The sequence below is a fragment of the Vombatus ursinus genome, unplaced genomic scaffold (assembly GCF_900497805.2).
Source record: "Vombatus ursinus unplaced genomic scaffold, bare-nosed wombat genome assembly UNPS02015175.1, whole genome shotgun sequence".
NCBI lineage: Eukaryota > Metazoa > Chordata > Mammalia > Diprotodontia > Vombatidae > Vombatus > Vombatus ursinus.
The window spans coordinates 17,263,771-17,286,424 of record NW_020954953.1 but is presented as its reverse complement, the minus strand read 5'-3'; the positions used below and the strand labels follow the sequence as shown (position 1 = coordinate 17,286,424).

Genomic DNA, 22,654 nt, shown 5'->3' with positions numbered 1-22,654 from the left:
TTGCTAGATCCTGGCTCTTAAAGTGGGGCACCATAATATAAACTAATCTAATTAAAAGTTTAATTTAATTCTTAGACAGGAAAAAGACAACCATAAGAAAATATGAGCAGTTCCATTGACTAGAGGGTGGTATGAAAGGCTTGGCACCAACATCTGTCCTGTGTCAATGATCCCAGACTTATATCTTCATTTTCCTTTCAAAATACTGTTCCTTCAGTTACCATTGCCCTAACAAAGGACACAACCACTAGCTGTCACCATGTCCCTACTCTTACAACCCCACAATATTAGACATGTTTTTCACAGAACACATCTTCACTTTCATAAAGCAAACTTTCATATATTGAATCCTAATATTGCTTTATCTACAATGTTTTATGGATGGAACTATTTGTACATAGAAGTATAATTAGAAACAGCACTATATAAAGTAATACCAGGAATTTTTCACTATGAACTTGAATTCATACTATGGGATTACTTCCACCAAGAGGAAAAAAAAAGATGAGAATGTAGTCTATCTTGTTAACGTCCATTCATTAGAATGAAGACAGGTGGGGAGAAGAATTGATCCTTAAGCATAGGAGTGGTCTTATGACACCTGTAATTTCAAACTAGGTAACAAGACGGCCATAAGCCTTGCATTTAAGTATCTCTCTCCAGAAGAATACTTTCAATTCATTTATTTAGGTATCTAGAAGACACATGATGAGAAGTATGCTTGACTATATATAGATATGCATAGATATAGATATGTTTTATCTATCTATACACATACATACACACATTTTATTAAAAATAATTTGAAAAGTTAGCTCTAAATGTAACTGATGCTAAAAATCAGGTATATTGAACTTGACATACAGTGCTTTAAGTAGGAAGCAGTGTTTAAAACCACATGAAAAAGTTTATGTTGCCAAAAACATTTTTATCACATGCCTTTCCCTTGCTAAAAAGGAAATGAAAGAATGAACACTTGATAATCTTTTAAGCTTACAAACCTCCTTTCATCATAGAATTTCGGTGTTTCACAAATAAGCGTGAGGGAACTCCAAATATAGCTAGTACTAAGTTTATTGCCTATAGCCAGAGACAATGAGGTATCATCACCCAGAGCTGTATTCAGTACGCAGAAGTCCCTGGTCTATGTTCAAATCTTCAGCTCACTCTTTCTTTGCAATAATAGAGTCACAAAGACCTAGATTCACAGGAGGCATTCATGCTACTGATAACTGCAAGATAAAGGAAACATTTGCATCCTTGAACTTAATGAGCCTGAAAATGAATGGCAGTTTTGCCAATTGCTGGATGGCTTTGTGTATGCTCAAGACAAGTTTCTAGTCTGCAAGTCCACAGCAGGCTCATTATTTATATATAGAAGCCAAAACAAAGTTAGGAAGGAGTGATGCTGAAGACTTACTGGCCTTTTCCTCACACCGGTTGCAGATATAATTCACTTTTCTGCCCCTCCCAAAGTGATGGGGAAAGAGGCTGTCAACTTAATGAGCCTGACTTCTGACCACTCTATGTAGCTCTTTTGACAATGGTTCACAGAAATATTGTGCAAACATGCCAAAGGGTGTTTTGTTATTTTCCCCTTATCTTTGCATAGCTCAGCACTACATTGATTTAGTCATTCTCAAGATCATCATGCTATTTTTAACTTTAAGCAAAGCTATACCTACATGTAAAAAGAGTATAAATTAAGAAAAGGCATACCCTTAAAAGAAAGTTTTATGAGGCCTTCAAAAAAGAAAGAAAAGAAAATTTAATTTGCTTTGTATGAAAAGGCACATTTTTTTTGTCAAGATTACCACTTACTTTCTTATTTTATGAGGTCATAACAACATGTAACAATATAGATTCTACTCTCCCCCAAAATGCAAGTTCATTAAAATCCATTGGACTGCATGTGCAGACTATGAACTCAACTTCCCAGCCCAACAATAAAAATTAGGTGGGAAAGAATAAGCATTTCTTAAGCACCTACCATGTGCTAGGTACTGTGTTTAGTGCTTTACAAATATGATCTCATTTAATTGCTACAACAACCGTGTGAGGGGGTGCTATTATTATACTAATTTTTTACAGCTGAGTCAGACAGCAGTTAAATGACTTGCCTACGGTCAAACAGCTAGGAAATATCTGAGTCTGGATTTGAACTCAGTTCTTCCCAACTCCAGACCCAGCACTGTATCCACAATGCCACCTACATGCCTCCTCTATAAGCAACATTTACCTATGGTGGGCCAAATACTGAAAGACCATTTTATCTTTTCCATAAAATGTTTTAGCAAATCCTTCATGTCAAATCTCAATCAACTGAGGATTCATTCAGGCATTGAAATGGGAATATTAAAGTGAGGAAATGATTGCCCATGAGAGGATGTCATGCAAGCAGCTACGTTCTGACCTACCTTTAAGAGTTACCCAGTACTGTTTCCACTTCCTCCTGGCCACAAGCTCCAGCTTCTTCTCTTTCTGAAGAGTTACGAGAGGTTTGAAAAAGAGCCACCCTGCTTTCCGGACAACTCCTTGCTCCTTCTCAAAAAGCAGGTCCAGTTGCTCTAAGGAGCTAAGTGAGTCGCTACTGGAGTCTGCTGTTTCTGTAGATGTTTCTATGATCTCCACATGAGGCCTACTCATCTCCAACTCCCGCATGAAATTTTCATAAATGTTCTGTCGCAAGGGGTCGCTGCTAATTGCATTAGTGGACTCACTCCTCTGAGGCAGAATCTGGCCAGATCCACCTGACCACAGCAAACTAGACAGCTGTGAAGGCAACAATGCTTCTCCACTGAGACCATCAGTTCGGGTATCCAAGTGGTCATATCCATCCTTGGATTTGGGCTCCTGTGCACAATGAAAATAGCCACTGATCAGAGATTATAACCATTCCATAAGTCCACAATTCCTTTCTCTAAGGGTATTGAAAGGCAAATTTTAACTTTTCTGTTGCAAATAGTGGTATCATAAAGCAAGGTCCTTTTGAAAAAAAAAAAACCAAAACACCTCTAAATATATAATTTAAGGGATACATGGAATTATAGAAATAACCTAGTTCAATCCAATCCATCAAATGAATTCACTGGCCTAATATCCATCAATAAAATATTGAGGAAATAACAGATTAGAACTCTGGGTAGTATGCATAGTCCACATGAGCCATCTAGGCATAGCGGGTAAGCTGGCTTAATGTCAGGAGGAGTTAGGTTCAAATCTAGCCTTAAGACCTTGGGCAAATCCATTAATTTCCATGTGCCTTAAGCAATTCCCTAGGACTTATACATCAAGTATTATACCTTTTGGCAGAGCTAGTTTCCAAACACTGATGAAATCACAGATCCTGTATTACTGTATCTACCTGTTTATTAGTCTACCTAATAGCTTGGTGGCACAAGAAATGTCTAGAATTATACATCTTTGCTAGCTGTTAACTAAATCCTGACAAAAGTCATTGGTGTTTTTGCAGCTTTTCTATGGCATTTCAAAATAAATTTTAAAAGTGAAATCCATCTTTGACACAGTATATTTATGATGTGAGAATAATTTTGTCTTAGAATGCTGATAGAAACATTATTTACCAACATATTTTTGCCAGAATTCATTCAAAATTTTGCTTCTATCTGACTGTCCCATTATTATTCTCCCAAACTAAGTTCTAGATTGAGAAACATAAATTCATCTTCTCTGCTCTACGTCACAATTGGGATCATCCAGGTATATATATACAGCCTCAGTGAAGAGGAAGGCACTTCAGTGGGATTTAACCAATCACTAGGAGAGTTTGATAAAAGTCCTAATTCCACACTCCATGACTCTGGAGAGGGAGGTTGGTTCTTCACAGCTACCTCACAGCTAGCTATGCAGATATACTGCTGGTCTCTTGGTGGCTTCAAAAGTTCCACACATTTCCATCCTTAAACCTGGTGTAAAAGTTTCTCAATTCCTGCCTCCCCCCCCCCCCACCACTCAAATCTGGAGCCTGGAAGCTGCAGCAGTAACTTCCTCACCCCAAAGCCCCGGGTCAGATTCTGAACCACGCACCTGGGATCTCTTCCCTACAAAGGGCATTGATCACGGAGCCTGACATCTATGCAGCTGCAGCCTTTTGTCATGACGAATATTCACTCCCTATGTACTCTATGCCCTAAAAATATCCCTACTTGCAGACATAAGTCAAGCAAAGACAGATCTATATAAAATAAACAATTTAATATCAGTTCCCTTGTGAATTAAGATTAGTTGCACTGTCTGAATATATTAAACAATTGAAAGTTTAAGTTTTAGAGACTGGGAAACATGTTCTTACGAGAGCAATTGAGTAATGCCTTGGTAAAGAGCATGAAAATAAATTCCCTGAATTTGGAAGGAAGAAAAGTGATTTAAACCTTAGGTTCAGTGTAACACTAGTATTCTGAATCTGCTGTTTAGACAACTTAATTAGTTAATTAAATGACAATTTATTAAGTGAATGAGTTCAGAGTGCTGTGCTGAGAAGAGAATAATAATAATTCATGTTTAGGTAGCTCTGAAAGGGTTACAGAACACTGGCCTCTAAATAACTCTTTAAAGACAAGCAAAAGCCCTAATGATACTCTCCCATTTTATAGATGAGTGAGTTGAGACACAGACAGGTGAACTGGTTTGCCCATGGATTTGAACCCAGATTTTTCCATACTATCCTACACTTGCCTAAACCAAGAATACCCTTAACCATCGCAGGAAGCTATCTGTGTGCTCGCTTTTCATCTAGTAACTTTTCATTTCTGAAGCTTATATATCTGCTAGTATCTTTTCCTATACTATCAATTATATTGAATTATCGAAATAAAATCAAAACAAAAGGTCAGTCTTGGTCAACGATATGTTTTGAATTTATAATATCTGAATGATGTTTATTTATTAGTATACAAATGAAGTAGCAATTACTGTCTTTTGTAGGAAAATAATCAGCCAACTCATTATTACTTCAAAATACTCAGGCCTTATAAACAACAACTGAGCCCAAAATACAGCTACTACCAATGAAAATATTATTTTTCTACTTGTATTTACACTATGTCCCACCACGATATTTGTTTACTCTCTGATGCTTATGCAAGAATAAAGCAAATAAACGAGCTCCTGTGAGTTACTTACACCGGAAACTTTTGAAAAAATGTTTAAAGCTAAAAAAGAAAATCCTTCTCTATTTGTAGTTCTTCAAAAACATCCAGGGGGAAAAGATGCTTCTCACTTGGCTAATATTAACATTATTCAATTATTAGCAGGAAGATCTGATACGCAGCCCAAAACCAACTTGGGATTACCTGTGGTTGCTGGCATCAGGCTATAATGAGGCTTTTCAAAATAAGAGAGACTCTATGCCAAAAGGAGTTTCTGAACTGGCAAAGTTAAATGCAACCTACAAACACACGGTACTTTGTTTCTCCCAAGGCACATTTCTGGTCCTAAGTTTTAAACCCTCAACTCGGCAAAGCCAAGCCTTCCTTCGAGCACATATGGCAACATTTTCAGTGTCTGCACCTAATACCTACGTGATCTTCTTGGTCTATAAGAATTTTCTTATTCTCATCATCAGCACTTCCTAATTCTAGCTGCCAGTGACTAACTTTTAAGGCTAAAAGGGGAGGACCACTCTTGTAAGTTGAGGCAACACGGTATAGGGGAAAAGGCTTCAGACCTGGAATCAGGACCCATGGGCTCTGGTCCTCACTCTGACACTAGCTATGTGACTTCAGGAAAATCACTTAACTTTCCTAAACTTCCTATTCTTCATCTACAAAATGAACTTAAAAATATAATAGGATTATGTTAAAACACTATTTTTATTCTGGCACAGTGGATAGAGCACCAGGCTTGAAGTTAGGAAGTCCTCAGTGACTCTAGGAAAGTCACTTAACTTCTGTTTGCCTCAGTTTCCTCATTTATAAAGTGGGAATGATAATAACAGCAGGGTTGTTGTCAGGATCAAATGAGAAAATAATTATAAAGCTATTAGCCTGGGTACAGTAAGTATAGCATAATAAGCCCTATATAAATGTGAGCTATTATCACCATCAGGAGTAAGAGCATCAACTACTTCCACAAGAAAGACTTTGATCAGGTTAGCTAGGTGGCACAGTGGATAGAGCACCAGCCCTGAAGTCAGGAGGACCTGAGTTCAAATCTAGCCTCAGACCAAACACTTGACACTAGCTGCGTGATCCTGAGCAAATCACTTAACCCCAACTGCACACACAAAAAATAGATTTTGATCACTACTCATCAGTTTTCAACAAAAGCCACTAACCTCATTGCCTTGTCTCTTTCCATATGACTTTTCTTTACTTAGTTATGAAGCAGTGAGTGGACCTCAGAGGTCCTCTTGCCCTACCCTTCTCATTTTGCTAACCTAAGTTTGCATAGCTGAAGAGCCATAATTAGGATTTTAAGCCCAGATCTCCTAAATAAAATGTTCTTTCCACAATATCATACCACTAAGGCAAAGCACATAATCACTAAAAATCAATCTACAGGACAGTCACCTCTCTCCAGTGTGTCTACTGTTTCTCCTCCCACCCATCTTCTCTCTACAAGGGTGATACTGTCTTTTCTTCTGTCTTCCAATCCCCACTTACTAATCTAATCTAATACTAAATCTAATGGCCCAATACCACATGCGATCAATACCAAAACATGCTCAGAAATGTTTGTTGGTTTGGTGTTCCCCAACCCCATTCTCCCAGATAGAAAAAGTCAACGTATTTTGTCTCAGCAGGGGGTCAGGGATCCTGTAGGAATCCTCTGGGGGAAAAAAAGTAGGATGAAAATATAGGTAAGTGCTTTGCAAACGAATTTTAACATGGCTTTGCATAAGGAACTCTTCAAGAATAAGAAGAGTAGGGGCAGCTAAGTGGCACAGTGGATAGAGCTCCGGCCTTGGAGTCAGGTGGACCTGAGTTCAAATCTGGTCTCAGATACTTAATACTTACTAGCTGTGCGACCCTGGACAAGTCATTTAAGCCCGACTGCCTCACCAGAAAAAAAAAAAAAAGGAATATGAAGAGTATTTATAAGCAGGAGAGTGGCTTATTCATTTCTATATAAAAATAAGATGTAGTTATGAATCCAATTTGAGTGCTTTAGTTTACACATGAAAGCAAAACAGAATAATCTCTGAAAAGGGTCTTCCCAGGGAGATTGTTGTATCTTCAATACAGAAATGAAGCCTCACGGGTTAAATGTAAGTCATCTGGAAATTCAAGAGCTTTATGTTCCAATCTAATCCTGCCTTTGCAATGAATTCCCTATGGCTGCGCAACTGATATTTTAACCAGGAGCTGGTATGAACAGAACGGAAATAGGGCTTCACTCCTCTCGCTAGAGCTATATTTAATAGTGAAAATACATTCATATTAAATACACATTCATTTCCACTCCCAATATGTTTTCTTTCTATAGTATGGCTTTTCTGCATTTGTTTCTCAGATCATTTTTAGACGTTTGAATTGTTTCACTGCATTATTTATTTTCAAGCTCTCGTAAGTAGAAAGAACACTCAATCAGGAGTTAGAAAACCTGGCTTTGAAACCTGGCTCTGATCACTTCATTGGTGGTGGAGGACTCTGATGATTTTGATGATAATAATATTCATAGAGTGCTTGAAAGTTTGTGAAGTTTTTTAGAAATATTATTCTCACAACAATGCTGGGAAGTAAGTGTTACTATTATCCCCATTTTACTGATGAGGAAACTGAGGCAGACAAAGGTTAAATGACTTTCCCAGGGCCACACAGCTCATTAAGAATCTGAGGCTGGATTGGAACTTGGGTCTTCCTGACTCCAGCTCCAGAACTCTATTGACTGTGCCACCTGGCTCCCTTGTGTAAAAATAACTGTCAGCATTTATATAGTTCTCTATAAGTTTATAGTATATAAACTTATATAGTATATATAAGTTTATATAGTTCTCTGTAAGTTTTACAAATGTTATCTCATTTATTTTATACTTTACATGTTATGTCATTTGGTTTAACTTCCTATAGTAAAATGATAAAATCTTAAATAGGACAGATACTTCAGGAGGCTATGATATGTCCTAGCCTGAAGTTGGGTACTTAAGAACTTTCAAGGTTGTTTTAGATGTGATTTTGCTTTTTAAAAAAAGTAGATGAGTCTATATTGGATGAAGAAAAAAAATAAACTTTTCCTCCTTCTATCATGCTCAAGTAAAAGTATATTTTATGCTAAAAGACTAGAAGCTACTACTAGTTTTCTTTGAAAGAAAACAATAACTTTCCATCTCAATTGCCAAAACCCTTTCCTTCCTTCACTCACAACATATATGCCACTGTTATCATCATTATTGTTGCTATAGTTATCAGTCGGTACCACACGCTATTTATCAGACGCCTGTAATCCTAAGCACTTCCATATATTTAGCTCATATTTTCTTCCCAATAGTCCCGCTAGGTTAGAGTAGGAAGCATGGATTATTATCAACATTTTGCTGACGTGGCAACTTTAAATTGTGACTTTCCCAAAGTGCCAGCAAGCAACGTTGGTGACTCATATTCAAGAATCCTACCCACACAGGGGGTAGGACGACTTAATGATACCTACCTCCCCCCCCCCAATCCTGACAATGTTCTCTTTGCCCTTTCTCCAGACTCTAATTATAGAGTGCAGCCCAAAGGAGTGCTCAGATAACCAATTCACTCAGGAAATCTCTCCACCTCTTTTCCTGGCAAGAGGAATTTTGACTTGGATGGTGCCTAAAGAGCTAAGAAAATGCTAGAGGCAATGAGAAATTGGGGAAACATTCAGCTTTGGCATAAGTGTAAGGCCAAGGCTCAAACATTATCTGAACCAAAATCAAATAAATACTGAAAATATACTTCTGGGGGGAGAGTGAAACTAAAAAATGTAGACTCAGAAGGTACTCAAAAGGCAAGTACAAAAGTTCTTTGTTTATTTTTAAGGCTTAGATTTACAACTTTATGAACATTCCTCTTTTTCTGTTCTACTTAATATATGACAATGTTCACTTTCCTTGGTGTTCATATCCAGATTTTTTAAAAAAATATTAAAAAGAAGAATATTTAAAATGGTCCCTTCTCTTCTCTCCTAAAAAACATTTGCCAAAGTTCACTTCAGATCTTTTTTGGTGAGAATGGGGCTGGAAAATTTGCCACAGACTAGGAATAGTTCCCTTACTCTTGCACCTTGATTTAAGAAATGAAGTTGACCTTTAAGATCAGTTCTGTTATTCAAAACCTAACTTAATTTAGAAAATGGAAGCCACTATATTGGGCCAAATGTGATTATTTTGATTTTATTTTCATTTCCCCTGCCTTCATCGACATAACTAGGAAAGCAACATTATTTTGCAAATGCACCAGATGGTAACAGAAAGTGATGAGCTTTCTGATGGTCCTCTAAATGGTTAGGAAAAATAAAAGACTTAAGGCTATATAACAGCAGAAACCCATAGTTGAAAAAGATGAAGATAACTTCCTAAGACTAAGATCAGGATAAGTGCTTCATGTGTTTTTTAGTATTTCTGTTGAACTGTAAGAGACATGAGAATCCTATTTGAAAAAAAAGTTATCAATCAGGGAATTTGAGCACTGGATGGAAACTCAGAAATAAACTGCACTACCACAGTCATTTCCAAAATGAGGCCTAAGGCCTAGGGAAGTTAAGTTAGATGAGTTGTCTAAAGTCTCCTTGCTAGCTAATAGCTGTGCAGGGTCTAAAACTCAAGTCTTCTGTTTCAAAGCTCTTTCCATCACACTGTGTTGCCTCTGTGTTGGGAAGAATAATGTCTACTTATTTATAAAATGTGGTTTTCCTTTCAGGATGCTTTCTATACATTTCAACCTCACTTAATCAACCAAAAAGTATTTGTTGAATGAGTTCTCTAACTACAGCAGGGTGTAAGGTATTGATTTAGAGAGGAGTTTTTATTTCTTCTCTCAATCATATACACATATAGGTACCCAAAAATATTTATGCTATAATAATATTTGAAAAGTTAGTGCTATTTTAAAATTATTTTCCCCAAAACTTGATGAGAATATCTCCATGTTTTTCATTCCTCCCACCAGAATCCAAAAAGAATCCCCCTGAACTGAAAAATCAAAATTAATTTTTCTTTGTGCCCAAAAAGCTTATATACCTGGAGTTTCCTTTTCTTTCTTGAAAGACTTCCTGTCCAATCACTGATTCGCCTCATTCTAGTTTTTAATGTGTCCTTTTTAGAAGTATCTTCTGTTAAAGGTTTGGACTTCCGACAGGGAAGGGTGTAAGAACAGTACTGTACAGGGCCTCTTTGCTCTGCCCTTGAGGGCACATCAGTGTCTGAGACAAATGAAACTCTACTATTTAAACTGGCATGTGTACCAATGTATTCATCAGAAAGTCTAATGGCTGAGGGTGGAAGACTTTCTGAGGTGGCATCTTTATACAGCTCCCGAAGGGAAGAAAGAGATGAACTTTGGTTAAAAGGCTTTTTGGCATCATCTGATGGAAAACTGGAATGGATGCTAGTATCTGGAGTGCTTCTGGTCAGGTAAGATCCCTCCAACTCATTGATGTCCCCAGCATTTCCCCAAGGTGAGTCATACCAGGAAGACTCAGAGCTAAAAGAGCTGCCTTTGCTAGACCTTAGCCGGGAATCAGTGGGAGAAAGGCAATGGTTGGTAGAATAATCCGTACTAGAACTTCTCTGTACTTCAGTTAGGTTGGAAGCTTCAGACTCTAATGTAGGGGAATATCTCAAAAGTTGGACTGGTCCAGTGGAGTCCTCTGTAGGCACTTTGTTGTTGCTGCTATTGTGGAACTCAACCCTTAAACATCCATCCCATTTCCCTAGTGTTTTAATAAGAACCTTGGGGCTCTTCCGGTCTTCAGTTGGCGGGGTTGATGCAAGACTCTCATTTTTCCCATAACAATTCAGAAGGTGTCCATTGCAGTCTCTGGAGGTGATGTGGTTATCTGCTGGTTCATGACTAATGTAATGAAAGCCATTCTCAGACAAGAAGGCAGAATTCTTTCCTTGGAAATAGTTTCCTGACGCATTCACTTTGTGCTTTGTGTGGGTACTGCCTTTGGAGCCTTTAGCCATTGGGTCATTGAGGCGTGATGAATAAGGCTGGTTACTCTTAAAGTGGGAAAGGCAGCTCCTGGCCAGGGATCGAGACTTGTAATTTGTCCCACTGCTTCCATGACCCCACCCATGCAATGAGCAGGACTTTTCATCTTTCACATGGATGCTGCGGATTTTCAGGGGACAAGGCTTCTGTTTTGCACCAGTGGCAGAACTGCCATGATTTTTAGATCCCTGAAGACTGTATTGACTCTCAGAGTTCCCCATCTTCACCTAAAGTAAGAATAATTGGATCAGTAACATCTATGACCTAAGTTACAAACCAGTATGACAGAAGATCTTAAAATAGTATTTGCACTCCAAAAAAGGAAACAAGCAACTTATTTCTATGTCTGTCACAATTTACAGAAACAGGAGGGATGAGGGATGGAAGGTACTTTTCAGTTATCAAAGGTTCTTTAATAACATTGGTTCTTAATAAGTAAGGTCAGGTAGACAGGCAACACTGCATGTTTTGATGATGATGACAATCTAAAATATTTAAAGCATTTAAATATTTAGAGAACCATATTTTCTTTCAGGTCTTTCAGGGAAGATATAGAAGGGTTTGTAAGCCATCATTTAAAAAAAAAAAAAGGAGAAAGCTTCCCATGGTTGACTGAATTTCATGCACAGTGATTCACACAATGATACATGGTCTCATGATAATTGATTATTGTAGCTAAATGCAAATTTAAAACATGTAAGAAACTTATAACATCTATACTTAAGCTAGTGGAGGTTAGTAGCTCCCATAGCATGAAACATTAAGATTCTGACCTGAATTTTGGAAAAGGTACAGTTCATAAAAAGAAGGTCCTAGATACTGGGTATGAGTCATGGCACCAGGCCCAGTATTAGCAAAGCATGAGGGTTAAATGGTAGAGGACAATCTTGCTAGAAAATAAATAGAAGAGAAGCAAAAGAAGGAATAAGAACTTAGGAGTTCCCTTTAAAGGCAGGTTGAAAAGCACATGGTCAGAAAAACACAGCTCTATTTTGGTATGGAAGACACATTTACAAAAGCTATATAAGAACTTTAGTAAGGATTTTGCATATATTGCTTTATTCATTGCACATAAACCCCATTATACATCATATATGCTCATTCACTGATAAATAGGATTTTTGGATGGGAGGAAAAAAGCAATTTATGCAATTAAAAAATAGACCTTTGAGCTCCTGTGAATGGCAAACTCATTATGAGTCAGTAGTGTGATATAACAGGCAAAAAAAAAAACTAATGAAATTTTGGGCTTTGTTAGGAGAGGTGGGGAATCCAGAAAGAGTGAAGTGACATTATTGATTTACTCTTTGCTGCTTGGATCCCATTTGAAGTACTATGCTCCAATCTTGATACCATGATGAGCTGGCAGGCCTACAGGCAAGTGTGAACTAAAAGGTAAATCCAAAAGTGTCCATCAAAGAAACAGGGGATGTTTGGCCTAGGAGGATTGGGAGCAAGGGGAATGACAGCTATCTTCAAATATCTGAAAAGATATTATGTGAAAGAGGGGTGAGTGTTTTTTTGGCTTAGTTCTAGAGGGCAGCAAGGGCCAAAGAGTGAAAAGTAGAGGAAGGCAGAGTTCACTTCAACATAAAGGAAATGTTTTAACAATGTGAGTTCTCTAAAAATGAAAAAGGTTGTCTCTGGACATAGGAAGCTCCTCAACACTAAAGACCTTCAAGAATATGTTGCATTGTAATGATTATGATAAAAAATTTTCACAACTTTCACAAAGTACTTTCCTAAAAAACCTGTGAGGTGGGTAAATAAAGATTTGTTGGGGATACGGTAAAAAGGATCCATGATTCATGTAGGGGTTGGACTAAATGATCACTGTCCCTTGTAGCTCTAAGATTTTATGATTTATATTCAAATCATTAAGGTTCAAGACATTGGTGAAGAAAATAGAAAATCTTTTGACCAGGGGTTCTTAATCATTTTTGCGTGACAGATCCCTTTGACAGCTATGGACCCCTTCTCACAATAATTTTTTTAAAATAATTGAAAAAAATACTAAATTTCTGTTAGAGGTAAGTGAAAATAAAGGTGTAATTTTCTTTCCGCTCAAGTTCTTAGTTCCTCTTGCTTTAGAGCGAGAGTGATTATGGGTCAGTGAGAATGACCCAGCTGAGTATGTATAGTACGCTTTAATTCCTTTTGAAAGTCAAACTTTTGATCAGTGAGTTTTCTTTTTAGATTTCAAACTGATATAGACAGAAAACATCTCACACTTATATGATAACAATAATTGATGATGATAATCTATAAAATGTCTGGCATAGAGATTTGATAACTCCTTTTAAAAGCTGACTTGTGTGATAGAACTCAAAAGTATAAACAGAGAATATTAGAGAATATCTAATTCAACCCTCTAAATTTGCAGATAAGAAAATTTTGGCTCATATAGGTTAAGTGCCAAAGGTCACACAAATAGTAACAGAACCAATATTCAAATCCAGAATTCCTATCTCCCAGTGTTCTAAATACACTATAATTTTGTTTCTATAATAGCAACTATATAGAAATTTCTGAAGCTAGGCTAAGGGAAAAAAAGAAATTAATTCAATTTTTTTTCTCTTGTAGCAACAACAGAGGCAGTGGATAAAGGAGTCTGGTAGACCTATTTTAAGTCCTGTACATATAATACACTATGGGAAATTCATTAATTTCTCAGTGACCCCAAACAAATCTCAAAGACTGTAAATTATAGAAGAATCAATCAATGATTTGTTTCAGTGAAGGAAATTCACTACACTAATGATATCAGTGATGCAGATTCCATCCTTTCTATCCTTTCCTAAAAAAGCAACATCATCATCATTTTCTTCTTCTTCTTCTAATACCCATTAATTTTTTAACTGCATTTACCCAAGCTTATGTAAATCACGATTCACTTTAAATTAGATTACCTGAAGAATCACTTTTTGATGCACAAGCAATTAATGATCAATGCAGTTCACATGGTCTTGAGAGCAGGGCACTACATTTAACAACCACAAAAACAGGATCCATGAAAACACTCTGAAAAACATCAGTGGGGAGAAAACACATCAATTTTCATTATGCTTGTAAGCAACATAAAACAAAAGGTTTCTAAGAAATTACTTTGGCATCATAATCATTGTTACAATTTATGCAATATTTGGGAACTGTTCAATTTGGCTGGATAGAGAAGGCATGATGCTAAAGAGGTCTGTCCTGCGGCCATTATCTTTACATGGGCAAAAACTTCTGTATGACAGCAATTTGCATCACCTTTACTCAAACTTAGGGGAGCTGGGGGTGGGGTAGGTGGGGGGAGAGAAACAGGTGGTGGTGGTGGCACAGAGTAAGTAAGGAGGTAAGTAAGAGAATATGCATGTGCCAGTGAAAATCTATCAGCACCACTGAAGGGGGAAAAATTTTCTCCACTCGAGTGGTGGTATTATCTTCATATAAAAAAAGGACAGATTTTTAAATTATCCCATTATTGAATAAAACCAAACTCAAAATTTAAATACATATAAACCAATACCTTGTTTAAAATATTTAAGTTATTCAGACTAGTCATACATGACCTTTAAAAAAATGTCATGAAATATGTGCCTGGCTTTTGCACCACTAAAAGTGGGGCCAGTAAGCAGTCCTTAGAGGAATTTAAGGGTCTAACAAGGGGGCAGGGGACAAGAACGGGGGTCTGCCATCTGGCAGTACTCAGGGAAAACACAAAGCCTTTCTATGTCCTTGGCTGATTTAGACAGCAGCAGAGTTTCAATAGTGACATTTTGGGGTGGGTTGGGGTGAGGGTGTCTGTGTGTGTTTTATAATAAGGAGAAAAAAGAAGTGAGTTCTTCTTGGAGCCTCTTTCCATAATGTCCTTAGACATATTCCCAACCTCTTTCTCCCTACAAATATGAAAGGTGTAACATGGAAAGACAAAAGTCATATTGGGAGATTAGGGGACATCTCTGAATGAAAAATAGCATGACAGAGTGAAGAGGGCACTAGACTCGGAGTCAGGATGACCCAAGTTTGAATTCCACATCGGATGCTCGTTAGCCTCACAACTCTGAGCAAGCCACTTGATCTCTCTTTGCCTCAGCTTCCGCATCTGTAAAATGAAGGTAATGAGCTCCATGGCCTTTATGGTCCCTTCCAGGTCTCAAGCTATGATTCCATGACACCAAGTCAGATCTATAGGAGTTCTTACTAACCCAGTTGAGCTATAACTTAGCTCCCTAAAAATCAGTGGGCCAAAGTTTTCCTCCCTTTCCTCCTCGAAGCTGGCAGTTGGCAGCTCTCACAAACAGCATAGACAGAGACACTTTCATAGTAAGTAGGTTTTCATGCTCCTTTTACATAGGTGGTACAGGCTGTCACGACCTGCTCTAGGCTATCAAAACCTTAGGACTTCAATTTTTTTTTTACTTTAAACCCCACCCCCCACGATTTAATTTATTCTTGAACCAATTTAAAATGTGAACTGTCTGCTCTTGTCATAGCTATACCTTTTTATTTATAGAGTAAACTGAAAGTGTCCAGATCGAGGCCAGTTGGAACCTCTCACAGTGGGCTAAGCAGAGTAATTTTTTGTGTGTTTGTTTACTCTTGTCAGGACCAAGTTCTAAGGATGACCCCAGAGGTGAAAAACCACTGAGTAATTCACTCAGTCGGCAGCTCTTCTTTGTAGGACTATTCTGATTCTAAGTTAATATGCTTGAAGAGCGACAAATACAGCACCAGGCATGGTGTTCGGCAAAGGTAGCAAGACAAAAGCTGCTATTGAGAGGCCGAATGTGTCAGCTGTTACACTGCACACAAAGACGGTGATTCAAAAACTCTCACCATTATAGGTCTGAACTAGAGTCTTCTTTGCCCCATGCATTTAATAACAGAAATATAATCTATGATGGTAAAGAGTTCAATTTTAGTACATATTACTTGAAAAAAAAATACCTGACCCTGTACTTCTTTCTCTTGGCAAAAGTCTTCTCAAGATCCTAAAAGTTTAAGGCATATAGCAGGGGTACAAAGACTAGAACACACACACAAGTCAACAGACTGGTTTCAACAGAGTAACTCCAGGTTTTAGTCCCTATTGTGTGTGGCCAGAGAATAAAACGTAAGCCCAAGTGTATTGAAGAACAGTGAAGAGGAGACAGCTAGCAGCCTGAGGAATTTAGATAGCAGTCCGGAGAAGAACAGGAAGAGGGGTAACAAAGGTGAACAAGAATATTCATTATTATAGATGGATAATGGTGAGCAGCTGTGCTATATCTCCAGTCAGTTCAGAATGGGAGGAAATGGTCTTCAACTGTAAAAGCCAGATTTGATACCATATATACTAAGAGAGAAAGTTCTGACAAGTCCCCAAGGGAATCTGTATAATCACTTTTCCTTGTGATCATGACAAAGAGAACAGACATTTATCTGTCCTGTCATGCTTCAACTGGAATTCCATTTGGGAGCAAGTAGATGAGCGAGTCAGGTTCTGAGAATCCCCTTTAGCTCTTTGCTTTTATACCAAAACCTTAAGTGATTAAGGTTCTAACTGTGGAAACGCCAAGTTAAAAGGGTGTGGTAAAGCCTCAAAGAATAATTTGTTTAGTGTCTCCTCCCCTTTCAAAGGGAGAATCATCTGCCTGAGTGCAAATCTGGCCTCTGATACTGTGACCCTGGGCAAGTCACTTAACCCTGTTTGCCTCAGTTTTCTCATCTGTAAAATGAGCTGGAGAAGGCAATGGCAAACCACTCCAGTATCTTTGCCAAGAAAAACCCAAATGGGGTCACAAAGAGTCAGATACAACGGAAACCACCGAACAACAACAAACAACAACCCCTCCCAAAGGTGGAAGAAATAGTCTCTGATCCACCTTTGTACAGCCCGAAGGGAGTTTTGGATATCAATCTGTTATTGATCTCCTATCCCAGTGAAGAGATTCATTTAAAAACTGTACACACTTTTAAAGCTAAGATCGTAATCAAGAATCAAAACCACCAAAATCAATGAAAACGAGCAAATCACCAGTGTCCAAGAATGCAGAAGACACGCACAAATTCGCCAACATAACCCATTGAACCCCACGGACTTACTGAATCCCAAAGGAAAATGCCTCCCAAGAGGAAATGTGAGATCCATCTTTCCTGCGCTCGCCTACAACCTGTCCTTGATCTGATGCATCAGATTCTCAAAGTCTCCACTTCTGTGTGACCTGGAGTCGGGGGTAAAGTATGGACGGACTCTGCTTTGTTCCCTGGCTACAGCCCTGAGCAGTCTGGCCAGAAGGATTATGTAAAGAAGCTGAGGGGTGGGGATAATGAGGGGAAGTTTTCTGATGGGACAGATGGTGATCTACGGCTCAAGTAGAGAAGGGATGAGGTGCTGATTGGTGAAGGGGAGAAAGGAAGAGGAGTGTTCAATTATAAACATCCTTAATGCTTCAATTGGGAATAACTGCACAAGGGCAGATTTACATCTGTGCAAACCGTCTCTGGTTAGGGAGGGCGTGGGCTCTGAGATCTCAGAGGTCCCTTATGCCTCTGTGATTCCCTTCTATGATTCTCTATGGGGATCCCCTGCCCCGATAACAAATAACATAAGATCAAGCAAACATCCTGAGGTGTTTAAATGGAAACAGTAGTCCTGTCCAAGTTCTAGGCACTAGAGTGATACATTAGAGAAGTGGGTAGAAATGGGCAAAGTCAAATAAGTTTGCTTTTCTGAAATAAAAGGAAATAATGCTCATCCCTACACTTAGGGAATGTTAACACAGCTAGTGGACCGAATGGCAGGCCTAGAGTCAAGCAGATTCATCTTCACAAGTTCAAATCTGGCCTCAGATACTTACTAGCTATGTGACTCTGGGCCAGTCACTTAACCCTGTTTCCTCATCTGTAAATTGAGCTGGAAAAGAAAACGATAAACCACTCCAAACTACTTTGCCAAGAAAACCCCAAAAGGAGTCTCTAAAAGTCGGACACAACTGAAACAACTGAACAACAACAATAGGAAATGTTAGCCTGATATTCCAATTGTAAGATTAATGAAGTTACAATTGTAGTATGGGACCCTCAGACTTACACTCAAATGAATTCAACTTTTCATCAACACAAAGCCCAGTGCTAGGTAAGTGTGGATACCAAAAAAAAAAAAAAAATAGTTCCTGCCTTCAAGTAACTTAAATTCTATACCATTTCTGCTATTTTAAACCTTTTCCAAGGAGCAGAGTAAAGTGACAGTTGAGTATAAATATGACTGTGGGTAAAGAGAGGAAAGTAAGAATGCAAATGAGCTTTAATGGATCTGGAGTCCAATGAGCAGGAAAGCCACAAGATTCTAAGATTATCTTTTTTTTAATTTTATCTGACCTGCTCAACTATTTCATTATGTAAAACTACTTATTTACAAAAAGCTTATTCTATTTGCTGAGTATAAATTTTAAAGAAAGGCGGTGATTTGCACCATAAAACCTCATATGCCTATTACATAACTGCCTCCTTAAAATTTGATTTTAAGGACTTTCATAATAAGTTCTTAAGTAGTAAGAAGTCAATCTATTACCAAAAAAAAAGCCAAAAGAAAAATCACAACTATCCTCAAAAAAATCAAAACTAAATTCCTTCCAAGTACCAAAACTTAAATATAAAACTTGTATATTTTCTCCCAAACTGGCTTCGGCCTTCTCAACTCAATGAACCATGGTCAAAATACATGAACTGTGTGTCATAAGGCTTATTTCTATTCATGAGGAGACTTGAACCCACTGTCTAAAGAAGCAGGCAAATGGACTGTCTGGTCTCCATAGTGATTATGTCCTGGGTGGTTAATCCTTTTTAACACAGTAGGGAGAAAGCAAGCTGCTGAGGGCTTCAAAAGCTAGGCTTCAATTGTCCAAGCACCACTGGTACCACTTCAATTGAATTGGGCCCTACATATAAGATGAATAAATACACTGATCTGCACCAAGAAATGCCTGTGAAGTAGGGTCTTAATCAGTATGCAAACTAATTGGAAGTTCAACAGCCAAAAAGATTGGGGGAAAAAGTCATAAATTCCACAGAGAAAATAGCACAACTTTTCACATCGTTCATCGCCTTCCTTGGCAAATTTATTACAAGAAGAGCCTAAGCATTCACACCTGCTTTACGAGAAATCATGACATCTGCAACAGTGCTTATAGAGCTTCATGTGGTAATTTAGTCAGAGTAGGAGATCAGTTCTAACCAGGTCCGAGAGCATCCACACTCTAGGGAAATCGTGTCAGAATTTCTGGAGTGGTTAAAATGTAGTTTTATGGAAAGTTACAAAAACTCAATCTTTAACATAAATACCATATCCCTCATCATTCAGAGAATTCATGAAAGCACCCATCTGTATGCTGTGTTCTACACAGCAAAGTAGACACATGGTCTCTGCCCTTTAGGATTTTACAATCTACAAAAACATTTTTTTTAAAAGATGTATGTCAAGTGCCAACTGTACAAATACTGAACAAACACAAATTAAAGCAGAGGTTGTAGTATGTACAAGGTATGGTACAAATGCCTCTGGCAAAGAGGGGAGCCATGAGTAACTTGGAAGTTTAAACACAGTGGGGCGGGGAGTAAGATTTCAGAACTGATAGAAAAGAGGGATGTTGGTTGTTTTGAAAGGGATGGTAGAGTGTCAGGAAAGGCTCCAAGGCACTTTATTAAATGAAAGAACTGCTGAGTTAAGTTGAGGTGGGGAGAATATAGGAAACAAATTAAAGAGACTGAGAATAAAGGTGATGACAATTTTGGGGACTTTGTGACCCCCTTTATTTGACAGATGCAGAAACAAATTCAAAGCAGAGTGACTTACCTAGAGTCACACAGTGGGAAATGGAACAGGAGTACACACGCACCAATTCCTGGTTTAGTGACCTTTCTACCATACAATGATGCCTTCCCATTAGTCCAATGCTTCAATCCCTGGGCAACACTGGAGTGATTTCTGACAAACAGAAAGAAAAAAGCATTTATTAAGGGGTTACCACTTACATTGTGCCAAGTGCTTTACAAATATTATCCCATTTGAGCCTCACAGCAACCCTGTCAGGTAAGTGATATTATCTCCATTTTATAGTTGAGTAAACTGAGGCACAAGAGGTTAAGTCAGTTGCCCAAAAATCACATAGTAAGTATCTGAGAACAGATCTGAACTCAGGTCTCTCTGACTTCAGGCCCAACTCTCTATTTACTGAGCCACTTAGAGCAGCAGAAATATAAAGATGAAAGATCAAACCCTGACTTCCCCCCAAAAAAACAATTAAAAATTTTTTTTCTACTTAAATGGGGAAAAAATCTGTTAAACATGTCTCATGAAACAAATACAGTCCCAGGGCAGCTAGGTGGTACAGTGGATACAGCACTGGCTCTGGAGTCAGGAGGACCTGAGGTCAATATGACCCCAGACACCTGATGCCCACTATCTGTGTGACCCTGGGCAAGTCACTTAATCCCAACTGCCTCGCTAAAAATAAATAAATAAATAAATAAAAATTTAAAAAAAAAACCAGTCCAAATGTGAATTCTATTCAATTCAACAAGCATTTATTAAGAGTTTACTATGGGCCAGGCACTCTCTAAGCAAAAGCCAGATGATGACTTGTTAGATACACTGGAGAGTAGGGTTTTATTCAGATATTTGTTGGGCCAGGTGGCCTGTGAGGCCCCTTCTAGCTCTGAGATTGTGAATCTGTGAAAGGACCTAGAACGGGGCGAGGGGGGGGGTTGCCACATGTTCCAGGGTATCCTGGACCCGATTTACAATCGTGGCAATCCCTTCAGAAGAACTATAGTAACGGCAGAAAGGGATCTGGTCATGAGGTGCAAGTTCTCAGTTAAGTCCCAGTTCTAACACTTACTTGCTGGGTTTCCTTATCTGTTAAACGAAGAGAATAATACTTGGATTGTTCTATATCACAAGGGAGTTGTGCCATATGACTGTGAGCTGTTACCGTCATTAAAGAACTTTAACAAGAGCAATGTAGTATGATCAAAAAGATAGGCGAAGCACACACCTTTGGGGGAGGACTAGAAGAAGGTCATGGGAGGAGGGAGTCTGGCGGGAAATCGTCAGAACAAAAATCAGCATGTATCTGGGCAAAGGCAACAGCGACAGCTGCACAGTGAATGGTGCTGAGAAACTGGGCTGTCTTCTATACTGACTGCACCATAGACAAGGATAGGAGGAGCAAATCTGGGGATGGATCAGTTGAGGGTTTGTTTTTTTTTCATCTATATACCAATCAGTCAACAAGCATTTATTAAGCACCAGATACTACAGGGCCAGGCACTACTACTATGTGCAAGGGATACAAGGGAAGGCAAAGATATGGTCACTGCCCTCAAGGTGCTCACATTTTAATGGGGGAGACAACATGCTAAGGACTGGGTACACACAAGATATATACAGATACATTCACACAAGTACTCCCACAAGCAGTACAGGCCAAAACCAGGATTTAAACTCAGGTTCCACTCCTTAAATTCAATGCTCATTCCTTTGTACCATTCTGCCTCCCAGTCTTCCATAGTAACTTTGTAAGAAATTTACTGGATTTGACCAAATCCAATCTGGCATTTTGAAACAAAACAGAAGCCTAAAAGTTTTACATTTTCCATGTCTTCTCTAGTTTCCCTGAAGTAGGTCACAGAAAGTCTTCCTTATCTCAGAGAGGGAATCAAGCACTCATTTCCAGAAGTTGGGGGAGAACACACAAATAAAACACCTTGGTCAGACATGGCAAGGCGGGAGAAAAACTAATTAAGGATTTAGAACAAGAGTGAGTGACCTTTCCACAGCAATGTGTGCCAATTTTATTCATAGGATTTAGAGTTGAATTTAGAAGTCATTTATTCTAACTTCCTCCTATGAGGCTCCAGAGAGTTAAGTGACTTGTCTATAGTCAGAAATGTACTAAGTAACAAAGCTGGATTTGAACTCAAGCCTCTTGATGCCAGACATAGTACTCTTTGTACCACACCATGCTTCCCTGATGGTAATAGGAGAGAGAAGATTCTCCTTCATGAAATGTGACAGAGGCTAAGCAGCTAACCACAGGTCATTCTTAATGTCACCTCTCCCAAGAAACTGCTTACAGGATAAGACACCCACTCAAAATACACCAAGATCACTTGTAATTAGCACAGTATCCCAGCACTTAGCAAAATGCCAGACACATAGTCTCTGCTTAATAAATGCTTCTTGTCTTGACTTGACCTGACTTGCACCAAGAAAGGTGTATCAAGCCACTGAACATGAGAATGGAATATTGCCAATAGGGAGAAAGGATCCATTAAACAGTGTCAACAGCAAATATTAACAGAAAAACAACCTGCCATTTCAACAATTCAGTTATCATTTTTGAAGCACTTCTGCCTACCATAACATATTATATAATCCCTGATCTCAAAGAAATTTAAATATTATTGGAGAAATAAGGTTTAAACACATGAAAAGAAGATAAATAAGACAACAGATAATGAAGTGCTGAGAGAGACTTAAGCCT

At 38.4% G+C, this 22,654-nt stretch overlaps 1 protein-coding gene across 2 annotated transcripts in view; it reads right to left on the bottom strand.

Annotated features, from left to right (window-relative positions):
* The window catches only part of LOC114031505 (T-lymphoma invasion and metastasis-inducing protein 2-like), a 288,383-nt gene that overhangs the window by 139,818 nt on the left and 125,911 nt on the right, over positions 1-22,654 (bottom strand). For both annotated transcript variants that reach the window (XM_027846610.1, XM_027846611.1), the window contains 4 exons: positions 19,963-20,094; positions 14,051-14,162; positions 10,166-11,368; positions 2,418-2,853 (listed from right to left, as the gene is read on the bottom strand). In XM_027846610.1, the coding sequence (XP_027702411.1) occupies positions 2,418-2,853; positions 10,166-11,362 (1,633 nt within the window). In that variant the 5' untranslated portion in view covers positions 11,363-11,368; positions 14,051-14,162; positions 19,963-20,094. The remainder of the gene's footprint in view (positions 1-2,417; positions 2,854-10,165; positions 11,369-14,050; positions 14,163-19,962; positions 20,095-22,654) is intronic.